A 17,405-nucleotide genomic window follows, 5' to 3' on the forward strand; every position below is an offset into this window, starting at 1 on the left:
CTGTTTATCTAATTCCTTTACCTGTTCAAGTTAAAAAAAAAACAACAGACCTTTACCTAGGGTCTATCAGAGGTATCTTTGGGTACAGCTTAGGTATACTGGTATCTAGAAGTGTTAAACATAGTGCTAAAGTATATTGGCTACTTTTAAATATACTGTATATTTGTAAGTAAAATCCTAAGCTAATGATGTTGAAGCAAGGGTGAGCAGAATTTGTGAGGGCAAGGGTTAATAATGGAAAAGTAGAGATGAGCAAACGTTTTTTAGAAGGACACCTCAGAATTTCCATTGAGGTATGTATATTTGTAAAAACATATTCTTTATGTGTTTTATAGTTTATTTCTTTATATTGACAGAAACTATAGAAAATAAAAGCTGATGAAACTTTTCTTGGCTGATGAGGTTACATAGAAAAAGGATTGTAGTTAGCATAGATTTTAAGGTTTGAGGAAAAACTACTCTATCATTCAGTCTAAAATATTCATTTGTTCATCCAACAAATATTTATTAAAAACCTTCTATGTGCCAGGTACTGTTCTATGTCTAGAAATAGAACATTAAACAAGATAGACAAAATTCCTATAGTCATGACACATACACAGTAAGCTCTTTAAAATAATCTACATAAACAAAAGAATGTCGGTGCCAAGAAGAAAATAGAACAAAATAACGTGAAAGAGAATGAGTGAGGGGTTGGGGAGTTCTACATTAGATAGGATAGTCACAGAAGACCTATCTGAGGAGGTGACATTTGATCTGAGATGTTATTGATGAAAAGAAGTAAGCCACATGAGAATCTTGGAGAAAAGCCCTCTTGGCAACAGCCCTGAATTGAGGACAATCTCCGCTTGTCTGAAGAACTGAACAAAAGCCGGTGTGGCTGGAGCATAAAGAGAGAGTGTAAGACAAGAAGATTTTGGAGAGGGGGCAGGTTTCAGATCATTGAGATTTTGTAGACCACAATGAAGTGTTTAGATTGTTTTGTAAATGCTGTAGTATAAGCCTGATGGATGTTTTTTAAGTAGTGGAATGATATAATATGATTTATATTTTTATCATTTGGACTGCAGTGAAGAAATGGCTTGTAGCTAGGCAAGAGTGGGAACAAAGAGATCAGTTAAGAGAATATTACAAAAACCTGGGTGAAAGATGATGGTAACATGAAGGAGGATGACAGCAGTAAAGGTAGAATGTTCATATTTGGGATTCTCTGGAGATAGAACTGAAAATAGGTGGTGGTAAATTGGATTGTGAATGGGAAAATAGTCATTGAGGGAAAGGAATGAATTAAGGACAACTTCTCTATTTGTGTTCTGAGTAACTAACTACACAGAGATTAGTCCTATAAATTGAGATGAGGAAGAGCAGATTAGGGCATGGAAAAAATGTTATTACATGTTAAATTTGACATTTTAAACATTTACATCAAAATAAGGATGATTAGTACTCATTTTACTTATTTACTCTTTGGTGGTCACTTTATACCAGTTTATGAACCTATTGCAAAATTAGCTATTATCTCTTATATTCATTACCTTCTTTCCAAGAATTAAGCAGCAGTAATGATAGTCATTTCCTGAGCCCCATGAATGTTCCTATTAGGAACCCCCACTAGTTTAACACATTGATCGCCCATTGAAGTTACTTATAAAAGCCCATTGATAAATGTGATTTATGCTTGTGAAAATTTTGCTGTTCACAGGAGAATTTTACATTACACGGCATTCTAATCTCTCAGAAATCCATGTTGCTTTCCATCTCTGTGTGGACGACAATGTGAAGTCAGGAAACATCACTGCTCGTGATCCTGCAATTATGGGACTCCGAAATATACTCAAAGTTTGCTGTACCCATGACATCACTACAATAAGCATTCCTCTCTTGCTGGTGCATGATATGTCAGAAGTAAGCAGATAAAAAAAAAATCCTGTAATTTTATGAATATGTTAGCCCTCAATATTTTATAATAATCCACTTTACATTTATATTTTAAAGGCACTTTTTTTTTAACTAATGGACCTTTACATCTCCTAACCTGGTTAATAGAATTGAGTGACATATGATACAAAACAGTGAATAATTGTTAACCACTTATGTTCAGAGGTTTTTAGCCTTGTCCTATAGTGGATAAACTGGAACATCAAAATAATTTTTAGCTTTGGATAAAGTGTATGCCCCTGCTCCTCCTCCTCTTCCCTGTCATCCTCCATCTTCTCTTCCACCTTCTCCTCCTCCTCATCTTCCTCTCTCTTCTCTTCTATTTTTGTCTTAAGTAGCATTAGATTTACCTTCACATACGTATTTGGCTTAAGCTAACATTAAAATTAGTTTGCATTCTCTAGGTATACATTAATAGGAAATGGAAACAGATGCTAGATGACAGGAAGAGCTTGGTTTAACATTTTCTCAAGGGTGCTCTTTGGATCATACAAGTTTTGGCCTCTGCAGTTAAGATGTAGTATAATCATTCATCTATTTTGTTATATACTGTAATTTAATTTTAAAATGTCCATTTCCATGACTGGTTTCCCTCCTGCTTTATTCTTTCACCCACATAAAAAATGGTTAGAGGGCATAAGTTGTTGAAATAATACAAAGAGTAAAATTCAACTTCAAATAGTGTAGAGAAATAGGAGCCTCAAACCAAATGGGCGCAGACAAGTTCATCCAGGAGAACCAGGGGTCTGCCACGTGCTGAAGGACCCATATCTGCCAACTCTGTGCCTGCTTGTTTTGAGGAGGCATTTTGTAAAAAGCAAAATTGCTACCTGGTAGGTGCAGACTGTGAATATCAGGGAGTTTGATCATCGATTATTAAAAGTTACCAAAATAAAAGATATGTGTAGATGCTATATTTTAAATGACAATGTAAAAGATTTTATGTTTTACTTTTTATACTAAGTCCCCATGTAGACTCATTATATGGTAAAAGGTCTCATTGTATTTTTATTTTTTATTTTTATTTATTTATTTATTTTTGAGATAGACTCTCACTGTGTTGCCCAGACTAGAGTGTCATGGTGTCAGCCTAGCTCACAGCAACCTCAAACTCCTGGACTCAACCAATCTTTCTGCCTCAGCCTCCCAAGTAGCTAGAACTACAGTCATGCTCCACCATGCCTGGCTAATTTTTTCTATGTATTTTTAGTTGGCCAATTAATTTCCTTCTATTTTTAGTAGAGACTGGGTCTCACTCTTGCTCAGGCTGGTCTCGAACTCCTGAGCTCAAGTGATCCACCTGCCTCTGCCTCCTAGAGTGCTAAGATTACAGGCATGAGCCACCGCGCCCAGCCTAAAAGGTCTCATTTTAAACTTAGTATTCTGTGTAAACACAAAAACATAATTAATTCCATCTAAGATGGGATGATTTTAAATGATTTCTCATTTATAATATAGTCTGGGTTATTTTCACCAGGCACATTATTGTTTTGATGTAGAGAATTCTGGTACCATCCTATGAAAGCTACATCAAACTTTGTGATTTTTTCATTCCATTCACTTCTGTAGCCTCAGTTATACCTAATATGGTATCAGGAGAGATGGACAAACATGTTTTTTGTTGTTATTGTTTTTTTACTGTAGCTTTATAAAATTTTATTTCCATCAGGAATTTTTAGCTATTGTTAAGTTATCATCACTAACTAGTTCATCTATAAAAAGGTCTTCGGGGAGTAACAGAAAGTTTATGATGGATTCCTGCCACAAGGAAACATCCAAACATTCTTGCAGCTGGACTCCTGGTTAACCAGTTTATAAAAATGGTTATATGTAGGTGGGAAACAACCTCAAAAACAGTGTTTCCAAAAGTCACTAAGTTCAGATTTACTTTCAGACATCTGATACTACTAGCATTCCCTCTCCCACAATGTTACAAAAGTTACATGTTTTAAATTGGAACCACCAGCTGCAGAACATTAAGTTTGTTTCCAAAGTGTCCAATTTAATTCACAAAAGTATATTGAGCCATGATCCTCCCATTTGTTGTATTTAAACATCCATTCAGGTCAAGAAGTTTATTCTACGAACTCAGACAACACTACACAGGATATAGAGGTAATATTTATTTTAGCTTTGGTGCAAGGATCCCAGAGCATTTTTAGGTGTTATTCTCTTCCTCTAACAAATAGAATTGCAGGACACTTAGCACATTTTAATGTGTGCAAGATAATGATGATGTCTGAAACAGTCCATGTCCTATGATAGATAAAAGAGCTATAGAAATTAATTACAGTTTTAAAAGAAAAAGAAAAAATAATCTATTTGCAAGAAGAAAAACATACTGATTTTATCTCGATAGATTGTTCTGATCTGAAGATACTGTGATATTGGAGCCAAGCTAACCTAATAGAAGCTGCAAACAGAGAATACTGAGCTCCTCCTGACTTCTTTTTTATTTTTGCTATTAACTTGTTAAATAATTTGGGGTTTAGAGGTTTTAGTTTTATAATTGTTATTAATGAAGATTTTGTTTATTTTTAACTTTTTATTGGCATATAATATACATATAAAAAAGTACACATCCATATACAGCTCAAATCTTCACTAACTGAACACCCATATAACCAATATCCAGACCTTACCAGCACCGTCAGCTACCCTCCTGCTCCCTGCCAGTCAGTTACCCCACACACCATTGTCATTAGATTTACACAAAGATGCCACGGCAAGTCAATGAGGGAAAAAGTTTTTTTAACCAGCAATGCTAAAACAATTGGATATTCATATAGAAAATATAGCTTTAACCCTTACATTATATTGTATATAAAAATGAACTTAAAATGGATCAGAGACCTAAACAAAACAGCTAATACTATAAAACTTAGAGGAAAACATAAAAAAATCGTAATGACATCAGGTTAAGCAGGTTAAGATTTGTTAGGACACAAAATGATAAGCCATAAAAGAAAAACTTAATAAATTGTACATCATCAAAATTCAAAACTTTTGCTCATCAAAAGACACTATTAAGAAAATAAAAATACAAGACTTAAGCTGTCTCATGACCTTGAGCAATTCACTATACCTCTCTGAGCATCTTTTTTTAATTTATAGAGGTTATTTTTCATGAGATAAAAATGATGTATATTATAAAATTCCATGTAGACATAGACATTATTATTATGGCTTTCAGAGCTGTCAGCATTGCCTCTCAGCTGAAGACATTTCTTAGTCTCACATTGTTCTTTTTGTATGTCACTTTTTTTTAACTAGGGAGCACAAGTCAAAACCAAACACTTGTCCTTCTATGCATGTGTGTATTCCCTTAAGGCACTGTGGCTCTTTTGTAACAGCATTTATAGTTACAAAGAAATATTCTTCCTTTTTGTGAATTTCGAAGCTGAGAACTGCTATAAACATAATTTAAAATTAAATATCAGAAAATTCTACTCATTTTGAAAAGTTTCCAGGACCTTAGAAACGAGGATTTTTTAATTTTTAGACCACTAAACAACTAGACACCTGCCTTTTATTTATCAATCTTAAAGAGTCTTGCACACAAATTTAAAAAGTAGTTTTCTATCAAACCCTATTTCTGGCTACAGAAAAAGTCACACTTTTTAAATTCATTCAACCTATGTTTTTGAGCATCTGTATGCTCAGTATTATAAAAGGCATTGTTAACGTAATAAAATTGAATAAAAAGGGATTTCTCCCTTCAGAGGGCACACAACTTAAGAAAGCATAAATCCCATCCTTCTGCCTATTCCTCTGCCCTCCTCTCCCTCCAAAAAAGACAGGGTAAAATATGATTTTTGAGATAAAAGAATAACAGAGTACTTTAGAAGTTCAGAGGATAGAGAGACATTATTTGTAGCTGAGGAAATAGGACATTCTTTATAGAGGAGGTGCCAGTTAAGCTACACATTAGCTTCATTCTTCATTGAAGAATGAAGATAAGGTTTCAATAGATGGAATTAACAGGAAGGTCATTCTAGGCAGAAGAAACAAATTGAGGGAAAATGGGGAGAGGCGGGTGACAGGCATTGCAGATCATGTTCAGGCAGAGGTGAGCAGATATGCTTGAAAGAAACCTTCACTTTTTAAATTTGAGTCATAAAAACTAAAGTAGCTTTGGCTGTAAATAGCCTTAAATATTAAAAGAAAGGTTTATGTATTATATATGTGAGATAGTAGAAAGCAATTGTAAGTTGTTTGAACAGGAATATCATCTGATCAGAAATATATTTAAGATAAATTAACCAAATCTATGGTTTGGAGGGGAAAGATTAGAGTCCAGGAAACTGGATAGGAAGCCATAGCACTAACTAGGCATGAGGTCACAAAGACCATCAGAGAAAGGCGAAGAACTGGGATAATTTGATGACACATCAGCCTAGGGTGGGGTAGGGGAGGGGAGGAGTCTCATGAAGAAGGAGAGTGGTCACTAAAGCGAATTACACTAGTAAGGTCCGTTAGAATAAGACTGATAAAACGCTTGGTAATTAATAATCATTAGTGATCTCACAGAATTTTAATCTTGTGAGATTAATAATCATTAATGATCTCACAGAATTTTCAGTAGGGCAAAAGAATGAGTAGTCGGTAAGGAAGACATTATTTGCCTTTTCATTCTTGTTCTTGCACTGGTGTCAGATTGAATACAGAGGCAGATATGAGAATTCAGATGTCTTCTATTTAGTCAGGCATTAATGAAATTTGCAGAAATGTCAAATATTACTCTTATCACTATAATTTTTTGTTTTGAAAAATATGTTTATTTTTCATGAAAAATGTTACTTATGTTAACATATAATTCATTGTTTTTAAATGAAATAAATATTTTAAAATTTTTCTCAATTTTAATTTTTTAAAAAATTTCTAATGTAATAAAATATCATGAGATATAATTCACATAAACAAAAGCTCATTGGACTCCTCAGTAATTTTTTTTATTATTTATGTATTTAAGAGATGGAGTCTTGCTACATTACACTGCCTAGAGTTAAAAACTCTTGGGCTTGAGTGATCCTCCTGCCTCAGCCTCCCATATATTTGTGATTATAGGCATGCGCCGCTGTGTCCAGCTTTGTCAGTAATTTTGAAGAGTGTAAAAGATCCTGAGAAAGTTTGAAAATCACCATAATGAAATAATAAACATGTAAACATGTTTTATAGTTATAATTTAAATAATTCCAATGATAGTGAAAAGAAATAGAATGTAAAGTGGCAAACCCACTAATCATAGTATGGATAATTATAAATGTATTGGTTATAGTCTTACACTGGCACTTGTGTGCACATTTGGCCAAAGATTAGAAAGGAACATAGAAAAATGAATATGTTTGGTTTGCTAGGCAGCTGGGATGGGATATTTGTTTATTTCCATTACCTTTGAAGTAACATGTTATGTAGTAAAAACATTTATTTTACTGCTTATCTTATGCAAATATTATACAATTTAATAGAATTATTTATGATAACATTGACTGTACTAGGTGAAGTTCCCACATCACTTATATTTGTCTTTAGAATTAATTATCTAGGAAGTTTTAAGGATGTGTTTATTTTAAAAATTATATTTACTAGGCCACTTAAATTAGTTTGCATTCCACAAGTATAGTCTAACAGCTGGAGGAAGTTGAATGCCTAAAAACCAAAGGAAATCCAGTTAGAATTAGCAAATAATTGTCTGAATCTGTTCACAGCATGGATAGTCAACATTATAGATAAAGATCTGACTTTATTTATTATACAAATTTCTGTTAAAAGCATATGATTTGTTTTGGTTCTGTTTTTAGGAAATGACTATACCGTGGTGCTTAAGGAGAGCAGAACTTGTGTTTAAGTGTGTCAAAGGTGAGGATGATCTTATATTTAACAACAACCATATATATGTCCCAAATATTGAAAGTGGAGCAACCCCGAAAAAAAAATGTGAAAGTTACCCTTGTCATGTGATGCCTCAATTAAATAGTTTAACAATCAAAAATTTCATAACAGGCTTTTTTATTTATCTTTTTCCAGTCACAAAATAAACAAATCCCAGCCCTTCTGAAATACAAGGATATTTGGATGTTATTTATATTTTTTTCTGATGCTAGCTTGCTCTCTATTGCCTTTTATTCTCCTAATAAGAAAAAATAGAGCCACATATTTAATTAAGTTTTAATAACCTGTTTGAGCTTGATTGTATGGAAATTAGATTTGACTTGAGAAATCATAAGTAAGAGTATGTTGACAAAACTATTTTAAACCTCTCTGGCATGGTGAATTAGGGATTGCAGAAGTTTATCTGTCCTTTAGGCTTAGCCTTTCACAGGCAAATGGCTACCTAAAATGTCTAGACATGAAGCTTCACAATGAAAAATCAGTTTATTTCGGTAAGTGACTAGAAGGTTTGAAGGCTGAAACTCATAATGCAGCAAAATTTATTGTTCTTTCTTAGGTTTCATGATGGAAATGGCCTCGTGGGATGGAGGAATTTCTAGGACAGTGCAATTTCTGGTACCTCAGGTGTGTTATCTGAATATATCTTACCCCAATTTAATCTCTTTTATTATATCTCACAGATTTAGCTAGGCACAAATCTGGGCCTAATCTGAGTTTAGCTAGGCCTAAACTCCTAAACATAAAATATTAACAGCTTCTTGTTTTATAAGTGGAGAAGTGTTTAGATGCTATAAAGGCCCTTCACTTAATCTCTTGTCAAAGATGTCAGCATCTACCACTCAAGAGATCTTTTATTTAACCCCAAAATGAAACTTGACTCATCTTTCCTTTGTTTTTCTGAAGGCTTCATAAATAAGGGCATTAACAGAGAATGAGTCTATATTCTACAAAGATCTTACCAAAATTAGTGGAATTTTATTACTGGTTACTCTAATGTTATCTAGGGGTTTTTCTAGTAAACAGACTTATTATTTCACAGAAACAACATAAGTTCTCAGAAGATGGAACCAGAAAAACAGCCCTTGTCCATAGCGATACAGTTAAATGAGTCCTGAAAGATAATTTTCACATATTGCATTCCATATCTAGTACTAAGTCCATATTTTAAAATACTTTAAAATTTTTTTTAGATGATGATTTAACAAGTACACACCTTTTGTTTTTACCCCTTACAGAGTATTTCTGAAGAAATGTTTTATCAACTTAGTAACATGCTCCCCCAGATCTTCCGAGTATCATCCACACTCACTCTGACATCCAAGCACTAAAGTGTTATAGATTGACATGCTGGCAGAAGAGGATTGTTAAACTCTCCAGGAACTTGAGCTATGCTGGGATTCTGTCAAGCAGAAGATGCCCAGAAAGAGAACATACAACTGAAGCTACAAATCAAATCGTGATATGTCTGTTAAACATTCCAGAAATTTATATAGTGCACAGACTAACGGTTAGCCCCTAACTTAAACATTTATTCTTAAAGTCTCTTTATGAAAGAATCTCTCTTTTTTTCCTATTATGTCCTACCAGTGAATATTAGTAAGTTAAAACTTTTTTTTTATCACATGTGGATGCTTGCTTTAGGAAACTGTTCAGTATATTTTCATGGAGACATTTGATTTTTCCAGAAGGCTTGAATCAGGCCGGGCGCTGTGGCTCACGCCTGTAATCCTAGCTCTTGGGAGGCCGAGGCGGGCGGATTGCTCAAGGTCAGGAGTTCAAAACCAGCCTGAGCAAGAGCGAGACCCCGTCTCTACTATAAATAGAAAGAAATTAATTGGCCAACTGATATATATATAAAAAAAAATTAGCCGGGCATGGTGGCACATGCCTGTAGTCCCAGCTACCCGGGAGGCTGAGGCAGAAGGATCACTCGAGCCCAGGAGTTTGAGGTTGCTGTGAGCTAGGCTGACGCCACGGCACTCACTCTAGCCTGGGCAACAAAGCGAGACTCTGTCTCAAAAAAAAAAACAAAAAAAACAAAAAAAAAAACAGCCAGAAGGCTTGAATCATATCAGGTGCTAGCCTTAATTAAATATACAAATAAAATCCTCCTTCTACTTTGTTTGGCAAACCAAAATTTGAAATCACTGAAATACATATTATAAGTATGAATTTCTTGTGAAAATCTTTTTTGTAGAAACAAATGTGCTTATTTTAAATTCTCTTGTTTCAAAGCCCTGCTTTTAATCTACTCTTTCTAAGGTGGTATAAGTTAATCAAAGGCGGCTTTAGATTCTTTACCTCTGTCTCATCTTCCCTCTGTGACCTTGACTATTAATAACAGTTCATAGGCTGGGAAAACTGTTCTTTTTTGCAAGCCTCAGATAAAGTTAGTCTAAACCAGCACCTGGAAGTATTTTAGTGCTTATCAACATTGTGACAATCAGACAATGAGCATCATTTTTGTTTCTCTTTTCTTCCTGCATTCTCAGCTTCCTTAACTATTCTTCTACGCTTTGCTTGTCCTTGCTGATAACTAAGTCCCCATTTCTGTCTCTGCTTTGTTTCCCCTCCTTTTCCATTATCTTCTTTATGATAGTACTTTCTCAGATGCATATCACTTATGTATCCCATTTATAACTTTATTTGCTATGAGTAGTGACTACATTAAACAAAGACTCTTAAAAAAGCAATAGTTTCATCAAATCCAAATTATATGGTTTTTTGTAACTGGACAATGGAATGAAATGTAGGGACTTGGGTGTCATAATAAGATGATATATCTTGATTATAAGAAACAAAAAGCACTCTATTAGTATGCCTAAATGTAGTCACTGTTATAGAAACTCTACTGGTGTTCAAAATGCTTTCCCATAACAGAACGTTACTCAAGGAAAAACTGTGTTTTAGTAACAACACTAAGAAGAACGCCCACTCCAGCAGAATGTCCATGAGGCTCTAAAACTTTCCACATTCCTCATCAGCGAGCCTCATGATCCCTAAGAAGGTAGGTGTTTTGCCTTTATAGCCTATACCTTGGAGAAATCATCTTCCAGGCAATGATGTTGTCATTGAGAATGATTATAATGCAAAACAGGGTAGACAGGCAGAAGCCAGGGGTGTGGTAGATCAGTGCCAGAGACTATTTTAGTTCATTGATAGGATAAGTTGAAGGCGTGCAGAGTGGGTCAGTAAAAGACATTCAGAAACAGGCATTGAGAATCTTTCCATAGCATTCTGTAACTAATCTAAGGGTACAGCCAACAACTTGAAGGGTACAGCCAGGTGTCAGGGTCTAGGAGCACAGTTTCATTCACAGAAGTTTGGTGAATGTTGCTGCTCAAACCTTCCTTTGTCACCTCAAGGCCATTTTATTAAGCTACTTATAAACTGGTAGCTTTCTCATGAAGGCAATTTAGAGGTACTATTTGGCCTATGAAATCAAGATAAATTTATTGAATAACCATTTTCTTCACATGATACCGTATTATAAGATATTCAGAAACAGATCAGAAAAATCACGCTTATGATGTTACATTACCACTGAGGAAAACACACCAAACACCAAGCAGATAACAAATATATAATTTGAAATACTAATTGTATGATGAATTTAAATGGTGGCAATATTAGTGATGCAGTAGTTGAGGAAGTGGCGTTTTGTGTTTGAACAAGGAAGGATGAGACTATGATCTTTTTCTTAGTGGAGGGCTTCTTAAAGGGGAATGATTTCAACACTTGAGGAATGATGTGGAGAAGGTGCCTTAGCAGGCTGAGAAAGAACATCCTAGGTGCTGTTGGCACTCCGCATCTACGAGTTCTGTGTCTGTAGCTTCAAACAATTGCAGATTGAAAATAATTTGGAAAAAAAACCAATAAAAATAACAATACAACAATAAAATATAATACAAATTTTAAAAATATAATATAACAACTATTGGCTAGGATCGTTGGCTCACACCTCTAATCCCAGCACTTTGGGAGGCCAAGGCAGAAGGATTACTTGAGTCCAGTTCAAGACCAGCCTGAGCAACATAGTGACACATTGTCTATAAAAAAGCCCGCAAACCCAGCTTACATAGTATTACATTGTATTAGTATTATAAGTAACCTAGAGATGATTTAAACTGTATGGGTTATGTAGGTGATGTGCACATACTGTGCCATTTTACATAAAATACTTGAGAATCCATAGATGTATTATAAGTAACCTAGAGATGATTTAAACTGTATGGGTTATGTAGGTGATGTGCACATACTGTGCCATTTTACATAAAATACTTGAGAATCCATGGATTTGGGTATCTGTAGGGGGTCTGGAACCAATTCCCCACTGAGACTGAGGGATGACTGCATAAGATTCAGATAGGAACAGAAACAGAATGGAGGCAGTGGAGTCAATACCATTCGTAATAGCTACAAAGAAAATAAAATACCTAGGAATTAACCAAGGAGGTGAAAGAGCTCTACAAGGAGAATTATAAAACACTGATGAAAGAAATTACAGATGACACAAACAAATGGAAAAACATCCCTTGCTCATGAGTTAGAAGGATCAACATTGTTAAAATGTCCATACTCTCCAAAGTGATTTACAGAGTCAATGCAATTCCCATCAAAATACCAATGTCTTATTTAACACACCTGGAAAAAATAATCCTAAGCTTCATTTGGAACCAAAAAAGACTGCAAATAGCCAAAGCAATCCTAAACAAAAAGAACAAATCTGGAAGCATCACAATTACTTGACTTCAAATTAAACTACAAAGCTATAGTAATCAAAACAGCTGGTGCTGATATAAAAATAGAGACATTGACCAATGGAACAGAATAAAGAACCCAGAATTAAAACCATATAGCTACAACCAACTGATCTTTGACAAACAACATATACTGAGGAAAGGAAGACCTATTCAATAAATGGTGCTGGGAAAACTGGATAACCACACGCAGAAAAATCAAACAGGTCCCCATATCTCACCATACACAAAAATTAATTCAAGGTGGATAAAATACTTAAATGTAAGCCATAAAAATTCTAAAAGAAAATGTAGTATAAACTCTTCTAGACATTGGCCTAGGCAAAGAATTTATGACTAAGACCCCGAAGGTAAATACAGAAACAACAAAAATAAATAATTGAGACTTCATTAAATTAAAAAAGCTTCACAGCACAGTAAATAACAGAGTGAATAGAGAGCCTACAGATTGGGAGAAAATATTTGCAAACTGTATATCTAACAAAGGACTAGTATCCAGAATCTACAAAGAACTCAAACAAATCAGCAAGAAAAAAAACAACCGCATTGAAAAGTGGGCAGAAGACATGAACAGAAGTTTTCCAAAATAAGATAAATGGCCTACAAATATATGAAAAAATGTTCAGCATCACTAATCATCAGGAAAATGCAAATTAAAACTGCGATGATATACCACCTTACCCCTATCAGAAGAAAGGCCATTCTTAAAAAGTCAAAAAAAAATAGGTGCTCATGTGGATGCAGAGAGATAGGAATGCTTGTACACTTTTGGTGGGACTGCAAATTAGTATTATGGAAAACAGTATGGAGATTCCTCAAAGAAATAAATATAGACCTACCATTTGATCCAGCAATCCCACTATTGGGTATCTTCCCAAAGGAAAAGAAGTCATTTTATCAAAAAGACACTTGTACCTGAATGCTTATTGTAACATAATTCACAATTGCAAAAATGAGGAACCAATCTAAGTGCTCATCAATTCACAGGTGAATAAACTAATTGTGATATATATATATACACACACATAAACACCATAGAGTACTACTCAGCCATAAAACAAAATAAAATGTCATTTCTGGCCATTTGAATGGAACTGGAGACCATTATCCTAAGTGAAGTATCTCAGGAATGGAAAACCAAACACCGTATGTTCTCACTGATAAGTGGGAGCTAAACAGTGGGTACACCCAGGCACAAAGTGTGCTACAAAGGACACAGGAAACCAAGAAGCAGGGAATGTTTGGGGGTGGGGGGTAGATGTAGGATAAAAACTTACCTACTGGGTACAATGAACACTATCCTGGTGACAGGCACAGTAAAAGCCCTGTCTTAAGGATTATACAAGGTATCTATGTAACAAAAACATTTTAAAAAATTAAAAGAAATAGAATGGAGGCAGTAGCAAATAGCCACTATGTTGAGAGAAGCTGACCACAAGAGTAGGGGAATGGGGGGATGAGGAGATAAGCACAAACATTAACATTAGTGAGGAATGTGTTGCAAAGTTAGAAGCTTTGTATTTGTATAAATAGTTAAGTATTCTGAAGACAGACAACAATATGGTCCTCAAGACCTTAAAGTGTGCTTTGGAAATCAGGCAGGGGCACTAAGCCTGAGGTCTCCATTCTATATTGCTCTGCTCTTCTCTCATTTGTGTTCTCCAAAGCACCAAACCAAGCAAGACCATTGATCTGGAAGTGTGACACCAGCTGTTCTTCACCATGACAGTGTGACCAGAATGGAAGAGATACATGAAAAAGAATTTCAATGGGAAGAAACTTAGCTTGCCTGAGAGTTGGCAGATCTTTTATTGGCACAGTACACACCATCATTTTTGTCACTTCAGTTGGATCCTGGCTAATTCTCACAAGGAGAAAAAATATTTAGCAAAGGAAAGATGAATTCACAAAAACAATGTTGTTCTAGAGGCCCCAAGGGAGAATTCACATTGTTGTGTAGAAAGAAGTGACCAAGCACAGAGAGTGTAGCAACAGGGCTATTTTTCAGTTTCTAGGTGAAGATGGCTGCTTTTCTGTGACTTAATTTCCCCATTTAGATGAAACTGGACAGCTTTGCTTAGAAGAACTAATGGCAGTGTAAAAATCATTATCATAAATATGAAACAATAAAAGGAATATTTTATAACACCTATTTGCAAAAAGTACCATACTTTCAGAATCACTTAAATAAGTGATTTTCTATACTTTAACAATCCAAGAATCTTTCCATTATCTTTCCTATGTTTCTCTGAAATATTCTGGACACTTGCCTAGCAAACAATTGAAATTATTTAAGCAATTGTTTTTTGTTAAAGACATGTATGTCCAGAAATAAGCTTCTGATTACCAAGTGATATAGTATTATCACATAGAATTGTCATTGCATAGTTCCCATACATAGTATTATCACATAAAATACATAGAATTATCATTGTGTAATTCCAGGCAAATTTACAAAGACAAATCTTGGCATTTGATTTAACCTGTGGGTTCTCATACAAGTGAAATGTATTTTTTGAAGGATTCTTTAAATAGCTCAATGACGTCTTAAAGGACCACTAATTCTAGGAACCCAAAGCTGGGAACCACAACTTTAGACAGAAATATTTATCCAAGAGTATATTACAAAGGAAGGCCAGATAAGGACAACATAACTAGCAGGTTGACCCTGAGAATTGTTCAATAGACAGCAAGTATTTACTGAGTTTCTCCCACAAATGCACAGTGCTAAGCAAAATTCAGCCTCTAGAAGGTTATACATGGGCAATAGAACTTGTAAAGTCAGAAACCTTGGCAAGCTTCTTTGATCTGTAAAGCTGACAATCTCTAATCACTAAAACAAAGTCCCAACTAAAGCAGGGGAAGGGAGAAGTAACCTCCTGAGGTTCCCTGCAAGACCAATACAATTGCTTGTGTTGTCCTAGTTAAATATACACAGCTGAAATTGTTATGGTACACTTTAGATCTCTCTTGCTGTTCTTTTTCCTATTTTCCCATAGGAAAATAGTTCCTGATATACCCATATCTTTCATATATTCAAATCTAAGACTTGGCTGGACTTCATGTCGTATATAGTCAATCCTCATTAATTGAAGACTGCATATTTGTGAATTTACCTACTCATTAAAATTTATTTTAATTTCGAAATTAATAAAGGCATTCACAAAAGTACACAGTATTTTACAAAATCAATAGTTTCATCACATCCAAATTGTGTAGATGTTGTAACTGGCCAATGGAATGAAATGCAGGGTCTTTGGCAGCACTTCTGGGTAATTTGTGGAAATGCACAGGGCAACAAAAAATTTGAGTCACCCAACATACACATTCCCACACACACTCCCAGCTCAGATGGAGCAGGGTAATGCTCTGCCTTCTTATTTCAGCTTTCAAAATAAAAATAAGTGTCCTTTTCTTGGTCTATTTAGTGCCATGTCTTTTGCATTTTGTGTTTTTGTTGGTGATTTCGTTGTTCAAAATGGTCTCAACATAGTGCTGAAGTGCTATCTAGTGTTCCTAAGTGCAAGAAGGTTGTGATGTGCCTTATGAAGAAAATGTGTCTTAAATAAGCTTTGTCCAGGTATGTGATACAGCGCTTTTGGCAGAGTTCAGTGTTAATGAATAGAGGATATATATTAAATAAGGTGTCTTTAAACAAAAGCACACATAAAACAAGGCCATGTATTGATTGGCTGATGAAAATGTGGCCAGCGACTGGCAGGAATCTAACCGTGCATTTCCCCTAGGAGCAATGGTTTAGTATTCACTAAGTTGGTCTTCACAGCAACTTTATAGAACATAACGACTGTGAATAATGAGAATCAACTGCACATGTCTTCTCTCACAGGCAAGAGAGTGTAGCAGCTATCTGTGGATATCTATGGAGAATGAAACCTGGAACACATTACCAAAGAAGCAAACAGATCTTTCATGAAGACGTTTAGGAATTAAGCAGACACTGTGCTGTCTGTCAAAGGTTAGGTATGATATCTGTAGTAGGAGAATATATTGATGAGTCTTCCCTCTTTCTTTCTCCCCTGTTTTCTAGCCTTCTCTCCTGTTTTCTTTCTTTATAATGAATCCTGGTTTCCTGTTGTCAGCTCATTTGTGCTCAAAATTCTCTACTCTAAGAAACAGTATACCATTAGTAATCAGGAGCATAAGTCTCTAGGGTTAAACAAATCTGGTGCCAATGCTGGCTCTCCCATTTATTTGCTGTGGCTTGTTACATTGGGCATATTACCTAACCCTCCTAAGCATGTTTCCTCATCTGTAAGCTAGGAAAAAATTAATAATAGTATCTACCTCACTGAGTGGTTGGAGGGATTACATAAGAAAGTACACACTACCTGGCATATAGTCATTCTATAAATATTTGCTGCTATTATCCTCCCTTCCTTCATTCCTTCCTGTCTCCCTTTCCTTCCTTTCTTCCTTCCTGTCTGACCTTTCTCCTTCTTCCCTTCCTTCCTTTCACTAGATAGTAGGGATAGTAAGTCACTTAAAACACCGTGTCCTCAAGGAGCTTATAGCCTAATTGAGTTGTTAAGAGAACACACAGTAACTCACAGTACCAGCCAGCATATATTAAGGGTATACAGTCAGTGCAGAATAAAGCATACAGAGTGCTGTGGAAGTTCAAATAGAAGCGTTGGCAATGCATTGGGCAAAGCGAGATGTTGAGCCCCTTAAGAGCAGACTGCTTAGCTCTGCCTTTCTCTGGCATTGATGGGTATCCTCTGAGAGCCCTTGTCACTCTCAACAGGTCAAGCACAAATCCTGGCAGACGGACAGAATGCCACCTGTGCCAGAAGT

General features: G+C 35.3%; 2 protein-coding genes across 3 annotated transcripts in view; one reads left to right on the plus strand and one right to left on the minus strand.

Moving 5' to 3' along the window:
- The window catches only part of FERRY3 (FERRY endosomal RAB5 effector complex subunit 3), a 57,862-nt gene extending 48,098 nt beyond the window's left edge, over nucleotides 1-9,764 (plus strand). For both annotated transcript variants that reach the window (XM_076007751.1, XM_012783134.3), the window contains exons 11-14: nucleotides 1,703-1,905; nucleotides 7,740-7,797; nucleotides 8,387-8,454; nucleotides 9,066-9,764. In XM_076007751.1, the coding sequence (XP_075863866.1) occupies nucleotides 1,703-1,905; nucleotides 7,740-7,797; nucleotides 8,387-8,454; nucleotides 9,066-9,158 (422 nt within the window). In that variant the 3' untranslated portion in view covers nucleotides 9,159-9,764. The remainder of the gene's footprint in view (nucleotides 1-1,702; nucleotides 1,906-7,739; nucleotides 7,798-8,386; nucleotides 8,455-9,065) is intronic.
- The window catches only part of NDUFA9 (NADH:ubiquinone oxidoreductase subunit A9), a 449,537-nt gene that overhangs the window by 153,920 nt on the left and 278,212 nt on the right, over nucleotides 1-17,405 (minus strand). The gene's annotated exons all lie outside the window — the stretch shown is intronic.

The sequence above is a fragment of the Microcebus murinus genome, chromosome 10, assembly GCF_040939455.1.
Source record: "Microcebus murinus isolate Inina chromosome 10, M.murinus_Inina_mat1.0, whole genome shotgun sequence".
Lineage (NCBI taxonomy): Eukaryota > Metazoa > Chordata > Mammalia > Primates > Cheirogaleidae > Microcebus > Microcebus murinus.